A 15,419-nucleotide genomic window follows, 5' to 3' on the forward strand; every position below is an offset into this window, starting at 1 on the left:
CCATTGCACCATTGTGTACCATTCCCATGTACACCATTTCAAATCAGTCCAGCAGTTTAATTACCTCGGTAGCCTCATCTCCTCGGATGGTAAGATCGACGGAGAGATAGACAACAGGTTAGCAAAGGCATATAGTGCTTTCGGAAAACTCCATAAAAGAGTTTGGCAAAATAAACACTTGAAGAAAAGTCATCATGGCTGGGCTTCGCGAAGGAAGATTTGGGAAGGCTCTATCCACATTTGTTACAAGCATGCTGGTGGCTAATAAGGCCAATACAAGATAGACATGTTGAAGAAAAGTACAAAGATCAGTGTTTACAAAGCCACAGTGCTGTCTACTCTCTTATACGGATCTGAATCATGGGTCAACTACCGCCACCACCTGCGACTCCTAGAACACTTCCATCATCACTGTCTCCGTACAATCCTAAACATCCACTGGTCAGATTATGTGACCAATACATCTGTTCTTGAACAAGCAGCAGTCACAAGTATTGAGGCCATGTTACTGAGAACACAGCTGTGCTGGGCAGGGCACGTCTCAAGGATGAAGGACCACCGCCTCCCTAAGATCTTGCTTTATGGTGAACTTGCCACTGGCTGTCGCAAGAGAGGAGCCTCGAAGAGAAGATACAAGGACTCCCTGAAACAACATCTCAGCCTTGGCCAGATTGATCACCATAACTGGTCTACTCTGGCCTCCAACTGGGAGGTCTGGAGACACACTATCTGTAACGCTGCTGATGCCTTTGAGAAAGCACGCAGCATCACTCTCGAGGTGAACAGACAATGCAGAAAGAATCGTGCCTTGCAGAATTTATCACCTAAGGAGTCCTTCTGCTGTGCCTTTTGCAACCAGACATGCCTATCTCATATTGGCCTTTTTAGACACCAGCGCACTTGTAACAAACATGGGTAGAGACCTTTCCCTAATCTTCGTTCGTGAAGCCCAGCCATGATTTCCTCACTGTATGGGCAAAGGACAAAAGACAAACCAAGATAGCTTCATTGGTGTGACTACAAAGACAGGTTTCCAATCTTTATTCAGCATCAGAAAAAGAACTGAAAAGCAAAGATATCTCGAGAATTTTCATCTGGTGGACAAGTTACAAGCTCTATACTTCCCAGAAGTCACAGCTTGGTCATAAACCCCTGTAAATACGAAAAAGTAGTAAGCAACTTTCAGTATAGGTATGTACAGACAACAGTTACTAAGCCAGCAAATGTTCCAAGAACATAGAGAAAAAAATACTGTAACACATTTATCCCCTTTAAGAAAAATATTAGTTAAATGATCTCACAGTACAAAAATAAAGGAATCAAAGCAGGGGAAGGCAAGTGGAAATCTATAAACAGGCCCACAGGGGTTTGAAAAAAAGCATGCAGAGGAAAGATGCCTGCATGTTTAGTTGTGAGTCAGGGAGAAAACAGGGTCTTAAAGAACATTTTGCAGTTCTGGTCCATGTCTCCCCTTCTTGATTTGTTTCTCCCTTCAGCCTCCCAGCACTGGGAACTCAAATGTTCCCAGGAGAGAGATAAGCAGCTGCTGCATTCCTCAAGGAGCCAAGAGCTACAGGAGCCTGCAATGCTACAGGTGAAAGGGCTATGTGACCCTCTTGGGACAGACTTCCTGGGGCAGATTTATAACAGCCTGCCCAAGACTGCAGGAAAAATCCTTGCTTCCAATTTAAGAAAACGGCAAAAATACCTGCTGGACAAAGAAGTCAAAATATGATCGATTATTGTAATTGTATCATTAAAGGAATTAAAGAAGTGGTCCCTCGGGGGCAAAACACAGTCAAAACTTTTGATGAAAAGCAAAATAAAGATGAGTCACCATCAGAATGGTGGAAAATACTGAAGAGAAATATACAACAATATTCAGGAATACGGTTAGACAGTCGAGCAGGACAAGAATTATTAAAAGTTTGTTTTGTAACTCATTCTTGGCCAGATATTAGGAAGAAATTAGAAAAGATAGAGGATTGGAATGAAAAAGGGTTGAACGAGTTGTTGAAAGAAGCTCAAAAGGTGCATGCCCGAAGGGATGAGGAAAGACAGAGAAATAAGATCGAAATAATGGTGGCTACCATTAAAGAAATGAATAAACAAACACTAGAACAAGAAGATGAACACTGCCAGAAGTGTTACCAAAATGCGTACTATGAGACAGGTGTCGTAACCACCTTTATGGCATATGAAAACGTGAACAAAGCTTGTTACGATAAGAAAGAATTGGAAACCTGTGTAGTAGGTAACAGGCGCTATGGAGTGGCAAAGAATTTAGGGTCAGAAGGAGCACGATTAGGATCATACTGCCCCGTGGGTGAGGCATGGATTTGTTGGGACATCATCAGTGAGTCAGGAGTCCCTGACCTAATAATAGAAGAAATCATCACAGATTCCAAACAAAAAACATCTAAAGATCACCTACTACTGTCACAGTTGAATGATTTATATTCTGAACTAACAAGAGAGGAGAACAGAGATTTTGAACTCCCTGCAGTGGGAAAGAATTTGTTCATCTAGCAGAGAAAATTGCTAAAGGGTTAAGAGTGAATCACTGTTTGGTTTGTGGGGGACCTTTAATGGCAGAAGAATGGCCCTGGAGAGGTTTTAGCCTAGATGCTCGAGAGATACTCAAGGGAACTTATACATTCTCTCATAATAAAGCAAATAGGCCAGAAGGGTGGATATTCAGCTCCACAGTGATAGGAAGGGATTGTATACGGAGAACAGGAACTAATTTTGTACATCCAGTTGGGGAAACCCCGTGCAAACGAAGTCTAAAGACTAACTTCACTCACAGTGAGTATTTTCCACAAGCCCCAACTGACTATTGATCAAGAAAAAGAAGTCCAGCTGTGAGTGGGATGTAAACCAGAAACTCTACCAATGTAACAAAACCAAAATAAACCCTTTTTCCGGAATAAAAGAAATATTGAAATTTTGGGACAACGTTGATAACATGTCCAAAAACTTTTGGAAGGCATCCAATGAGCTCTTTTGGATTTGTGGAAAAAGAGCATACACAATCTTACCAGAAAATTGGAAAGGCTGCTGTGCCATAGGAATAATTTTGCCTGGATTTTTCCTACTACCCTTAGAAAGCGGGGACAAATTAGGAGTCCTGTTATACGACTCCCTTAACCGAGAAAAAAGACAAATTAAAGAGAAAATACCCTATATCAAGATTAAGGGATACTCAATAGGAGGAACCCAAAAATGAGGAGAGGAGGAGTGGCCTCCTGAGAGAATTATTGATTATTATGGACCAGCTACATGGGCACAGGATGAGACATGGGGTTATTTTACACCTATTTATATGCTCAATCGAATCATATGGCTACAAACTGTAGTTGCAATAGTCATATATCAGACTGCAGGGGGGTTAGAATTAATAGCCGAACAACAGTGTCAGAGCAGAGCAGCCATATACCAAAACATATTAGCCCTAGACTATCTTTTAGCAGAAGATGGAGAAGTCTGTGGACAATTTAACACCTCAGACTGCTGTTTACAAATTTATGATAATTATGAAGCCGTAATGGAAATAGCCTCCAACATCCAGAAAATAGCCCATGTACCAGTCCAAAAATGGAATTCCATAGTAGATGGAGAGTGGTGGACTAACTTATTCAGAGGGGCATGCTGGAAGCAAGTGGGGTTTTTCTCATTATGTGCTATCTCTGGATTATTGTTTCTACCCTGTCTAATCTCATGTTTTATGATATTAATTTCTAGTGTTGTCCAAGGAATGCAATTAACTGCCATGCCAGTGGATCCAAAGACCACTACAATCAGAGGCCTGGGAATCCAAAAAATCATGATCTTGCAGCTGGCCCCCAAGCAAACTAAAGACATGGAAAAGGCGCAGAATGCATTACTTGAGTGGGAACTTACCAAGCAAACGGAAAGAATGGATGAAGCACAAGATGTATTACCAAGTGGGAATGGACTGGAAAGACCCAGAGACAGTTAACGTAAAAGACTTATAATAAAACCATGAATAAAGAGAAAAAGGGGGGATTATGAGAAATAAATAATCTGGTTTTATTATAAGCAAAATGAATTTAGTGGAAAACAGAAGGGGGTGGGATTTTCTTTTCTTTCATTTAATTCCAAGGTTTTTTTAGGTGTATCATGAAAACGGTAAGGTGGAAGGTCCTGTCTGGACCTGACGCCAGGGAAACTTTGTGGCCGGGAATAGGGAAAAGTATAAAAATAAAAATGTACTCACAGCCACGTGGACGGCCTTTGTGTGCAGAGAGACCCCCCTGTACAATGTACGGGGAGGGTATGTCACAAATCAATCAAGAGGGAGGGTAACACCCCCTCCTGAGTCCGAAAAATTACCTTTTAAGGTAAAATACCTGACACCTACTGAACATGTAACAGCTTCTCTAACCAAGAGAATACAAAAAGGCACGTTTTTCAAATGGTGGTGTGCTTTCCAGGCCCATGTGACTTAGGATTGCACCCAGCGCTACAATAAAGAACTTCTTGCTGTAATTTTCCTTGTCCAGCAGGTATTTTTGCTGTTTTCTTAAACTGGAAGCAAGGATTTTTCCTGCAAGACCACCACACTTCCAGAATATTTTGGTTTTCTCCTCTTGTCAAAGAGCTGTATCTAATACTGGAGGAGGGGATATGTTCAGGAGCCTCAGGGACCTACTGCAGATGTCTGAAAAGAAAGGAGCAGCTCATCTGAGAAAAGAAAAGACATGCCAGGATGTAGGGAGAAAAGGGACAGATGTGCGGGGTGGCTGGATGCCAGATCTGCTCTCTGATTATTCTCCAATCCCCTGAAGCTGAGCCTACTGAAGCATCTGGGAATTAATTCTGCAGATTGACAGTAATTGGCATAGTTACTGAAAACTGTTGTTACGGAACATGAGAGTGTTGTTGTGCATACACTTAATCAAAGAAACCTACTGAAGGTGGAAGTCAAGTTTTGCTTCTTTAACCATATTATCAGAGTTTCCAAGCAGTCTTCATCATGATGATAAAGTAGATATCCGAATCAATTGAAGCGCTGACTCCTGCATAGTAGTTCATGAATTCTTCCGTTGTGACCTGAGACAGAGAGATTTAAAATAGGAAAACAAATATTTTCTTTTAATGCTATAAGTCAAAACCACACATGGAGGTGTTTCTTTAGGAAACAGAACATCTGCTATTTTGTGTTGTTGCTAACAAAAAAGGAATCAAACAGGAGGCAAAAAAGACACAGAAAAATTGCTTAAGTTCACTTCTTTCCTAGACACACGCTTTTGTCCTACAGAACACTTGGATGGACATGAAACGTGAAGTTCACTAACATTACGAGGAACTAAAGTTAAAATCACTGTTGCCTAAGAAGACAGATGTTTTAAAGTACTTTTTTCCAGGGACAATATGATCTGATTCTTTGTGTTACTATTAATAAAGGTGGATGGGGTTTCTGATACAATCCAGAGACAATTCAGAACTTTATATCTACCCATAGAGAGAAAATATCATTGCTCTAAACAAGTCTCACTTAATGAAGTAATTACTTTTTCAAATACCTAAGGGTTTTGAATATCTTTCACAGGTATTGTGAGGTGGAATCATTTTAAAATGACCATTACAAAAAATAAGGATAAAATTAGCAGATGAACAGTGCATGTCTCTCATGATGTCTTAACTCTTGAACCATGTAGGTCATTCTTTGAATCAACAACACATAGAAAAAAAAAACAATTAAAAAGGCATTACGTTATTAAAGAGGGTACAAAGGAGGGCCATGAGGATGGTGAATGGCCTTGAGGGGAAGCCTTGTGAGGAGCAGCTGAGGTCACTCAGTTTGTTCTCAGCCTGTAGAAGAGGAAACTGAGGAGAAATCTCATGGCAGTCTACAACATCCTCACAAGGGTAAGCAGAGGGGCAGGTCCTGATCTCTTCACTCTGTGGTGACCAGTGACAGGACTTGAGGAAATGCCCTGAGGCTGAGTCAGGGAGGTTTAGGCTGGATATCAGGAAGAGATTCTTCACCCAGAGGGTGGTTGGGCACTGGAACAGGCTCCCCGGGGAAGTGGTCACAGCACAAGCCTGACAGAATTCAAGAAGTGTTTGGACAACACTCTCAGGCACATGGTGGGATTCTTGAGCTGTCGTGCACAGAGCCAGGAGTTGGACTCTGATCCTGATGGATCCCTTCTGACTCATCATATTCTATGAATCTATGATATTTACTCTGATTGCATTGTGTGTTTGAGAGCTAAGTAAAACATGACAATAGGGAGAAGTGATCACTATAGACTGTCCTACCATCATGAACTGATTACAAGCCTTGCTGACCCTACCTATTTCAGAGGGACCCCATGAGATCACAGTGAAAAGGACCTTTTTAGCAATTGCTTTACCTTGAGGAATTTCTGTTAAAAACATTTTAGGTATTCAGTATCATTAGTGTCTTCTGATTCAAGCACAGGAAAGCCACAGTTAGTTCTCAGAAGAAACAGCAGTCAGGTGAACTAACATCAGGCTTGCTGAACAAGAGGTGGGTGCTCAGCAAAACAAGGCACTGAACACATCAAGGATCACTTTGGAGATTGATTTAATGTGTTCCTGGATGACCTCAGCACAAAAAGCAGGAACCTTTTGTTTGAGATTTGTTAGATATCACCACTGTTGTAGAGAAGGAAGGGGACAGCTGGCCCAAAACTAGTAGCTCCAAGGATGACACAACAGCATAAGGGATGAAATTCAGCTCTATTAAGTGCAAAGTCATGCCAAAGGAAAATAAAATCCATTACCTCTCTACAAATGAGAGCCTGGGTGTTGGAAGCAGAGCAAGTGAAGGATTTGGGTATAGTAGCCAGCCACTAGACAGGTAGAAGTCATCAGTGTAATGCAGGCATGAACACACAGGTGCAGCCTCAAGAGTGGAAAGTGTTAAAGATGTTCCACAAAGCACCGATAAAACCTTACCCAGTTTGGTATTATTAACTGTTCAGACTGAGAACATTACCATGTGAACCATGGAGATCCAGCATTAAGGTCAGTCAAAAGGAGTTTACAGGCACAGAACAAGGGGAAACAGAGCAGGCTTGTGTCATGGTTTGAGAGCTCCAAAATCCAATTCCCTAGTCCAAGCCCCCTCCCACATCTCAACCCAATGTGAGATGGTTTTTTCCAGACACTACACAAGACTCAAAATGGGGAAAAGGGAATATATATTACAATGACTGTACAAAATAAATACTACAATACATTATATGCAATCTTAACTATCTCTACCATGACATAAAAGTATTTACAATGGATCAAATCTCTTCTCCCTTCCAAATAAAAGTCCAGGAGGGAAGAAGGAAAAGATCCCATTCCACTCTCAGAGCAGCAATGTCTCTAAGGTAGCAGGTTCTCTGTCTCTCTCTTCCATGCAGCATCTGTAGCTGGATCTCTGCCAGTACACACGAGGGGGTATCCAAGCCCCCTGGCCTGTCGTCTTCAAGCGAGGGTCTTCTCTTCCGTGGGCTGCGTTCACCCGGACAAAGGTCGCATCACCATGTCATACCATGAAGCACGGGGGTCTTTGTGACGGTCCGTATCTTCAGGGGATTCAAGTCCCCTTTGCAGAGCTCTGTGCTCTGTCTCAAGCAGCGGGGGGGCCAAGGTCACCCCCTCTGAATTCCTTCTGAGCTTTACAGCTCCTTTCTGCAGTGCTGTAGCAATTCAAGACTCTTTCAAGTAAGAGTTCATCATCCTCCTCCTTTCTCAGAGGTCTCAGATGGGTATGGGGTTTTATTTCAGTTCTTACCCCAACTTACTCTTTCTCTCTGTAGAGCCTAATTCTCTCTCTGCTGCTGGCTCTCTCTCAGCTCTCCTTCCAGGAGTTCTCTCTGTGTTGCTGCATGCCTGTCACTGTTGCTTGGTCTTATCTCTTCTGGCTCTCTGCCACTGTTTCTTCGGTCAGTGCAGTTCCTCTGCTGCTGATGCTGCTGCTGCTCACAGTGAAGAAACATCCCCCAGCTCTTAGCTACAGATACTTAGCCCAGTCTTACACTGTTCCAAGTCTCTGTAGCCCCACTGCTGGGGGCTGGGGGACCCAGAGGCCCGAAGGGGCTCCGAGCCCCTTCCTCGTGGCTTTCACAACATGGCTACCTCTTCAACAACAACTACAACCACCTTCTCTTCTGTTCTGCTTGTGATATGTTTATATTTTGCAAAAGCACTCACCGGGTAAAACCTCAAAACTTCAAGGGTCACCACCCCCTGGGGTTTTACCATTTTATAACTTCAGGGGGGGAAAACTATTTCCCACCACCACAGCTTGTCTCAGAGATGGTTGCAAAGCATATGCACAAGCAGTCCATCCCAAAATTGCCCAGGCTTTGCACCTGCACCAGAGAGCTTAGGCAGAGGGCAGGAAGAGCTTGCAGTTCTGCCCCAGCTCATGGCTCCTCAGGGCACACAGCTGGTGGCAGCACCCCCAACTCCATCCTCCCTCCAACTCTCTGTAGATAAATCTATCTCTATTATGGACAGATTTCTGAGTCAAATGTCTGAGAAGAACTAATGGAGAAGAACTAACTGTAAAGTATTTAACATATTAAGGAAACTGCTTTTGAACTGAGTTCTAGTATTTGTTCTCCTAAGAAGTAAAAAATCCTCCAATTCATGTGGATCTTGAAAATCAGCATGCTTTAGCATGAAGGTTACAAGCCTAGTAATGTAATCTCTTGTACCTCCTGCAGAGCCCCTTTGCCTCAGAATGTGCAAGCAAGCTGTACCAGCAGTGCTATGCACACACTATGCATCTACTTTATTTTTCCATATAAATGTGATGCAAATGCGTGGTACTGCAATCACTCGTACATTTAATAATATAAGTCAAGTGTTGAGTCAGATGGTGATTTCATGGCTTGATATTAGGTGTTTTACTTACCTTCCCATCTTTGTCATAGGGTGAATCAAAATTATCCAGAAAGGCTCTAAAAACTTGTTCTTCTGTCCAGTCTCCATTTAAATATTTGGGATGGTGTTTTGGATTGTATACTTCTCGTAAGTCTTCGATTGTTATGACACCATCTCCGGTCTTATCTAATTTTTGAAATGCTTGCATTATTATTTCTTTCCTTGCATTCGACATGGGAGGCTGTAAGGAAATATTAACAGAATCATTTTATTTCTGCCAACTACTTGCCAAATTCAAGTACCTGCTGTTGTTAGCAGTAAAACTATTTCGAGGTGCATGGCTGGCAGTCTACACTGTCCATGAGCTAGAAAGGACAATATATCACCATAAAAAAGCAATGTAATTGAGACTATTCAGTGTCAACCAGTACAATAGTAAATGGACAATAAGAGAGAAAATACTACATAGAATACTTTCCTGTTCCACCCATTTTATATATTTCTAACAAGAAATTACTAATTACTCTATCTTAATTGTTTAGACTTCATCAGAACAAAGAGACTCCAACCAAAATCAACCACGGCATGGTGGACTAAAGAGAGTCTCCCCTGGATTAGTTCATGTTATAAAGAGATGCATCATAAAATGACGGACAAAGAAGTGAGATTAATGAGCTGAACGACATAGGTACTCAGATTATAACATAGGAATTTAGGTAACTTAATCAAGGCTGCAATTCATCAAAAAAAAATCACAACCATTTATTTGCAAATATTCTATTCTATCTTGTTCTGCTCTGTTCCGCTATATTTTTCTCCATTTAATGCAGTATTAACAAAAATTTCCAGACTTACTCTCAGTGTAACAAGAAATTCATCAAAGTCAATTGTTCCATTGCCATTTTTATCAAATATATGGAAAACCTTTTGTGCTTCTTCCTTGTCAAGTGTGATCGCGTACACTTTTAATCCCCTCATAAATTCTTCAAAATCAAGGGTTCTGCTATTCTCAACATCCATCATTCGAAATACTCTGCAGGAAACATGACATTTGAGGAAAATGCGCAGGAAAACATTGAGAATGCTGCAGTGGTTTAACACAGTGCTGGAGCACAGGGTCACTTTACTTAGGTAACATTGTTCAGTCTTCTGATGGGGGGCGGGGGGAAAGGAATAAAACCCCCAACCAACAAAACCCTCCACAGTTATAGGCAGCAGAGGTGACTGGTTTCTATTGGGTGCCTGATTATGACACATCTGAAAGTAAATGAGGGGAAGGCTGCCATGGTCCTCCTGTTCATTATAGCCCTCTGCCTTCGGCAAGTTGGGCATTTAGATGAAGTTCCAGTTGGTCACCACCTGGATCCCTTTGTGGTTTATAGGGCCTGTGAGGGGTTTCAAGGTGTGAAAGCTCCCCTTTCACGGAAAGCTCCCCTTTCCTAGGACTGAGGTGCAAAAGGAGTCTAGGTACCTCCCACAAACTACACAGACCATTACACAGACCATTATATCAAAGGGAATCACATCTGAAAGAAAAGAAGCATAAAATCCCCTGTACTGAGATACTTAAATTAATTTTCAAAAACACCAAACAGAGATATGTGTCTTAAGCTTCCCTTCTCTCCCTGACAGGAGTTGTTCTGGGTCTCACAGGATCATCTTCCCATGAGAGATTCACACCACTCATCCCTTCAACGGGCAAGCAGGCCAGTCCTGTGGCCCAGAACACATGAGCCCCGAGGCCAGGCTGTAAGTTGTGGCGTTTGCATTGGAACCAGGAAACTCAAATTTTGGTCCCTGTTAAGCCTGTGAGCCTCTTGCAGCTGAAACTATTAGGCTGAATAATGGATTTGACTTCTTAGACTCACCTTCCAAGTCCTTTGATGCCAGCAGATCCCCTCGCTAAACACAACAATCGCAGCTTTTCGACTGGGTCAGTAGCTCCCAACAGGCTTCTTTTAGCCTGTATTACCATGTCTCGGTCATGTCTTGCTGTGCCCGACATCTGAAAGACAAAAGCAGTCTTGTGACATGGATTCACATTCAGGCATAGTGCTGAAACCTGCCTTAGAATATGGAGCATCCCAAGTCCCTCACCTGCAAGGTCTGGTGGCAATTCTTTCATGACAACTCATTTTGACTCTCTATTTCCTTGCCCTTATATCCTTCTATCAGAAAGGAAATTGCCGGTATAGGCCATGAACCATGAAAGGAAAGCTCAGTCAACCATCCTGTGATTAGATAGGAATGCCTGGGTAAGAACTTTCTGCCTAAAATGTGAAAATACAGTGAAAACCAGTGGATGAAGCCAGGAGAGTGAGGTTACCTCCACATTCCCTGCATCCCTGACAAGCCTCTCCTCCACCTGGAGAGGTTTGCAATTAGCATTTGACCACAGGAATACAAAAATTATCCTGGGTGAGGACCTTTGCCTTAGATTTGCTTTTGTTCCACTAAGTCCCAAATTCTCCAGAGCAGAGCTTTCTCCCATGGCATGTCTGAGCAACAGCAATCACCTGCAGATGACACCTCCTACTTCTTTAACACAACTGCAGAATAAATTAGCACCTTAAACTTGCACAGCATTTAGAACCTCAGGACTTCAGACTCTGCCAAGTCACACAAGCCTTCCAGCTTCCCTCAGAGGAATAAAGGGAGAAAACCAGCCTGTGAAATCTGCAGTGTTGCAATAGCACCACCAAGAGGAGCATGCCCAGGCTGGCAGAGGGTCACCCCTTCTCCCACAGGCACTATTTTTGCCTAGTGCTAAAAAAACCCAGGGCTGTCCATGCCCATAACCAATATTTTAGGACCACACGAAATCCTGGCCCCTGGGCACATGCTCAGGGCCAAGACTGCCACTTGCTGAGGCAGTGCTGCGATGAGGAGATGAAGATGGGCAGCCCTGTGAGGCATTAGTGTACGTGGCACTTCCAATCCCATTGTCATCGCATGTACAGAAGTGTGAATTGAAATAGTCAGAGAAAACTTATGAGAAACATGGAATCAAACTGTTTCATCCTAACTACTCTGCTCCTGTCTGCAGAGCATTGGCTATGGCTGCTGCACATGTCACATATGCTGGATTTTATAACCCTTCAGATGACTCCAGTTGAGCTTGGAAAAACAGAAAAATAAAATGGTTTTGTACACCCCAGTTGGTTTCAGTAATAGATGATTGTAGAAGTCTAGAGAGGTAGAATAGAGACCATTTTGGCCTTTGGTTTAGACAGAACAAGCAAAGTTCTTCTGGGAACTCATTAACCAGTGACCAGAAAGACCTTACAGCTGCATGAGATCAGCAGCCAAAAATGTTTTCTGTAAACAATGACCTGTCCTTAAGGGGAAATTTTTAGCTGGAAAGAATATAAAATACAGTGAGGTTACATAAACACAGTGCAAACTATATCTCCATTATATAATTATCCATTATAGCTTATATATAATATATAACAACTATACTTCAATACACAGAGCGCATAATGCATGCATAGCACTGTGCAGTATGCCTCCACACTATGTTATGTATTTATATGAGGACATAATTTGTCTCCACTGCACACTGCAAAAATCTACACAAACACACACCATGAAAAAAGTGTAACATTTCATTGCCTCGGGTTCAGCGGAACCATTTCCAGCATACTGCAAACAATCATTGCAGGAAGATTCATGAATTGAGACTAGGGAGGGATAATCTGATTTGATATCTATTATGATCTCCTGTGCCACAATAAAAGGCACTGAAACTGGCCAATCCTCTGTTATCTCTGCAATAAACAAAAAGTTTGCTTCTACATCTACAAGCATTTCTGGCTGAGAACTCACCATCTCCAGGCCAAGTTGCTCTAGTATTGAACCATTTTCCTTTTAAAAGGTGTTTTTTGTTTCTAGTGAATTTCTCCCATCATTAGCTGCTGCTTTACTTTTTTTTACAAGGCTAAAGAGTTACCTATTAAAAATTTGTCCAGATGCAAGGTCCCTTTTAAATCCATTTTGGCTAAATAATTAGGCAGAGCTCAGGTTTCCTGATACAAAATGAATTTCCAGATGTCAGATAATTCTGCAATTATGCTTGAACTATTCAAATTTTTTTTGCAGTGCTCCTTCTGAAGTGGGTCAGAGCACTCCAATAATATCACTAATGCCATAGGTAGAGGTATTCCCACTTCCCTCCCCCCGCGTATCATGGTTAGAAACACTAATAATAAATATTTCTGCTGCTCTTTGCAAATCTGCATTCTCTATAATGTTCAGTAACAAAATAACCACCAACAACACTATATAAACCATATACAAACTATACCAACAAATGCTATACAAAACTCAGCAATTAAAGTCTGTTTGCAAAGTAATTGCATTTACACTTTACCTTAAAGCACCTTAAATATGACCTGGCTTTCTGTGTCACACAGCGGTATCTGTTTGAGAAGCCTTTCTACACATCCAGTAAATACAGAAAACCAGTTAAATACAAACCCTGCGGCACACAAGCCTGGTCCACAGAAACACTTTTGCCACTTCCCTATTTCTGTTGGCTGCTGGTTTAAGCTAGAGATAAACCCTTCTTAGGCCATATTGAAAAAAACAGATTCCAGATCAGTGCAAGGAAGGAGGAATCACATGCTCTTTCCTCTCATTTTGCTTTTGCCCCTTTTTGGATAATGTGAAGTAATTAAAGATGCAATCAGGGTTTGCTAAATATAACAATTCTCTGTACACCGTACAAATGTATTACATATTAAACACATTAATAAAATAAGAACAGCTCATAACCATAATTGTGCATGGTTTTAATTCTTATATCTTACCCAAGATTATCAGACGTCTCCCTCAGTAAAATTAATCAGCAGTGTTTATTTTAATTTTGAATGCTAGAGAGTTTTGTTTTGCTTAACAGCCTGGGCTATGAGCAATTACAATAGCACACATTGTCATCATTGTTTGTTTCTATGGGCAATGTTGTGTTGCGCATGCTAAACAGAAATTATTGCATGTATTCTGAACAAATGCAAACCCTTAAATTTTGGGTTGAGTTTTTCCAGCAAAACCTTGGGCCATTCAGCAACCAGGTCCTTTTACATTCCTCCGTGCCAGAGGATTAAACCTGGAAAGAGTCAGATTCAGTCTAAGCCCTGCATCATTTGTTTAAATGTTATCCCTCAGCTGAGCCCAAAAGCCTCCTATGAAATCCTGGAAAACGCTGCAGCATGACAGGCAGAGTCCGCATACTTGCCTCTGGATTACCCGAGCCTCCAGAAAACCCCTGTCCTGGCCAAAGACACTAGTAGCACACCACCTACCCCAATGTACAAGCTCTTACGATCTGAGACTAGATTAAGTGGCCTAAACCAATTGCACATATTTGGTTTACTCCTTATAATTCCATTAAGTTATTAAGAGCATGAAAACTACAGGAGTATTTGACAACCATCTAAACACCTCTTTAAAAATCTGGCTTACCACCCCCACTTGAGCTACCCTGTAGCAGCTTCCCATCTCTCACTTCATCATCCCCAGCCTTCTGGCAGGTTAACATTACTGCTCTTGCTATTTTGCAAATAGATAGATAGATAGATAGATAGATAGATAGATAGCATATATATATGAATATACAATGATATATTAAAATATATAATTTTAATAAAATATAAATCACACAATATTAAGATATATTCTACTATAAAATTATATATAATAATACATAATTTTAATATATATAATTATATATATTTTAGAAACCTGCTTTTGGTTGATTGGAGAAATTTATTGCAAGGTAACAAACAGGAGAAAAAAAAAAATCCTCTACCTGCAATGTTATCCTGAACGCGAGGTTTTCACCAAGGACTGTGGAGGTGTTCAGAGCACCGGGATGGTGTAGTGCCCCACCTGCCTCTCTGCGGCCTCCCTGCAAAGCTTACTTATAGATCTCGTTCTACTTGTTTACACACCCGGCTGCCTTGGCCCCCCCTTTTTGGGAGGCCTGGAGTTTACCAGGTAATCTCCAAGGTGACACTGGAGGCTGCAGTGGCCCAATCTGCAATTATACTACTTCCCTGTACAATTGCTGTGGGCCTTTGAGACTCGTTTTGTTTTATCTATTTTAAAAATAATGCCCCATTTCTCATCTCTGCCCATGTAGGGGCAGAGGGGGATGTGGGAGAGTAGGAAACACCTCGTGCCACCCCCGCACTGAGATAGAAGGCCGGGTGTGATTGTGGGAAGGCGCTGCGTTGCCATGCTGGCCTCTGCTATGTTTTGAGAACATGTTTCCTACCTTCATAGTTGACAGGGTTGAAAAAAACTCGCTGGTGCAATCTTGCACTCAAAACCTAATAGGAGAATTTAAGTAAAAGACTGTCTACTGTATTTCACAAAAAACAACTCGCCAGCGTATATATTTTTCCTGCTGATTAATTGCCACTTTGTAGACCCACTGGTGGTTAGAACCTCTGGGGAAACACTGGGCTTGTGTTCATTTGCAGCAAGAAGAAAACTGAAAAGGTTAAACACCCACATGATGAGGAAAAATTGTTCTC

At 41.7% G+C, this 15,419-nt stretch overlaps 1 protein-coding gene across 1 annotated transcript; it reads right to left on the bottom strand.

The window, feature by feature from the left end:
* Positions 1-1,025: 1,025 nt before the first annotated feature.
* On the bottom strand, positions 1,026-14,860 carry CAPSL (calcyphosine like). The gene is made up of 6 exons (XM_017811349.1): positions 14,690-14,860; positions 10,749-10,885; positions 9,736-9,913; positions 8,912-9,121; positions 4,936-5,076; positions 1,026-1,152 (listed from the first exon to the last, which is right to left on the bottom strand). The coding sequence occupies exons 2-5, from the start codon at positions 10,883-10,885 to the stop codon at positions 4,975-4,977; spliced, it is 627 nt and encodes a 208-aa protein (XP_017666838.1). The 5' UTR covers positions 14,690-14,860; the 3' UTR covers positions 1,026-1,152; positions 4,936-4,974.
* Positions 14,861-15,419: the final 559 nt, after the last annotated feature.

The sequence above is a fragment of the Lepidothrix coronata genome, unplaced genomic scaffold (genome assembly GCF_001604755.1).
Source record: "Lepidothrix coronata isolate B3197 unplaced genomic scaffold, Lepidothrix_coronata-1.0 Scaffold31, whole genome shotgun sequence".
Taxonomy (NCBI): domain Eukaryota; kingdom Metazoa; phylum Chordata; class Aves; order Passeriformes; family Pipridae; genus Lepidothrix; species Lepidothrix coronata.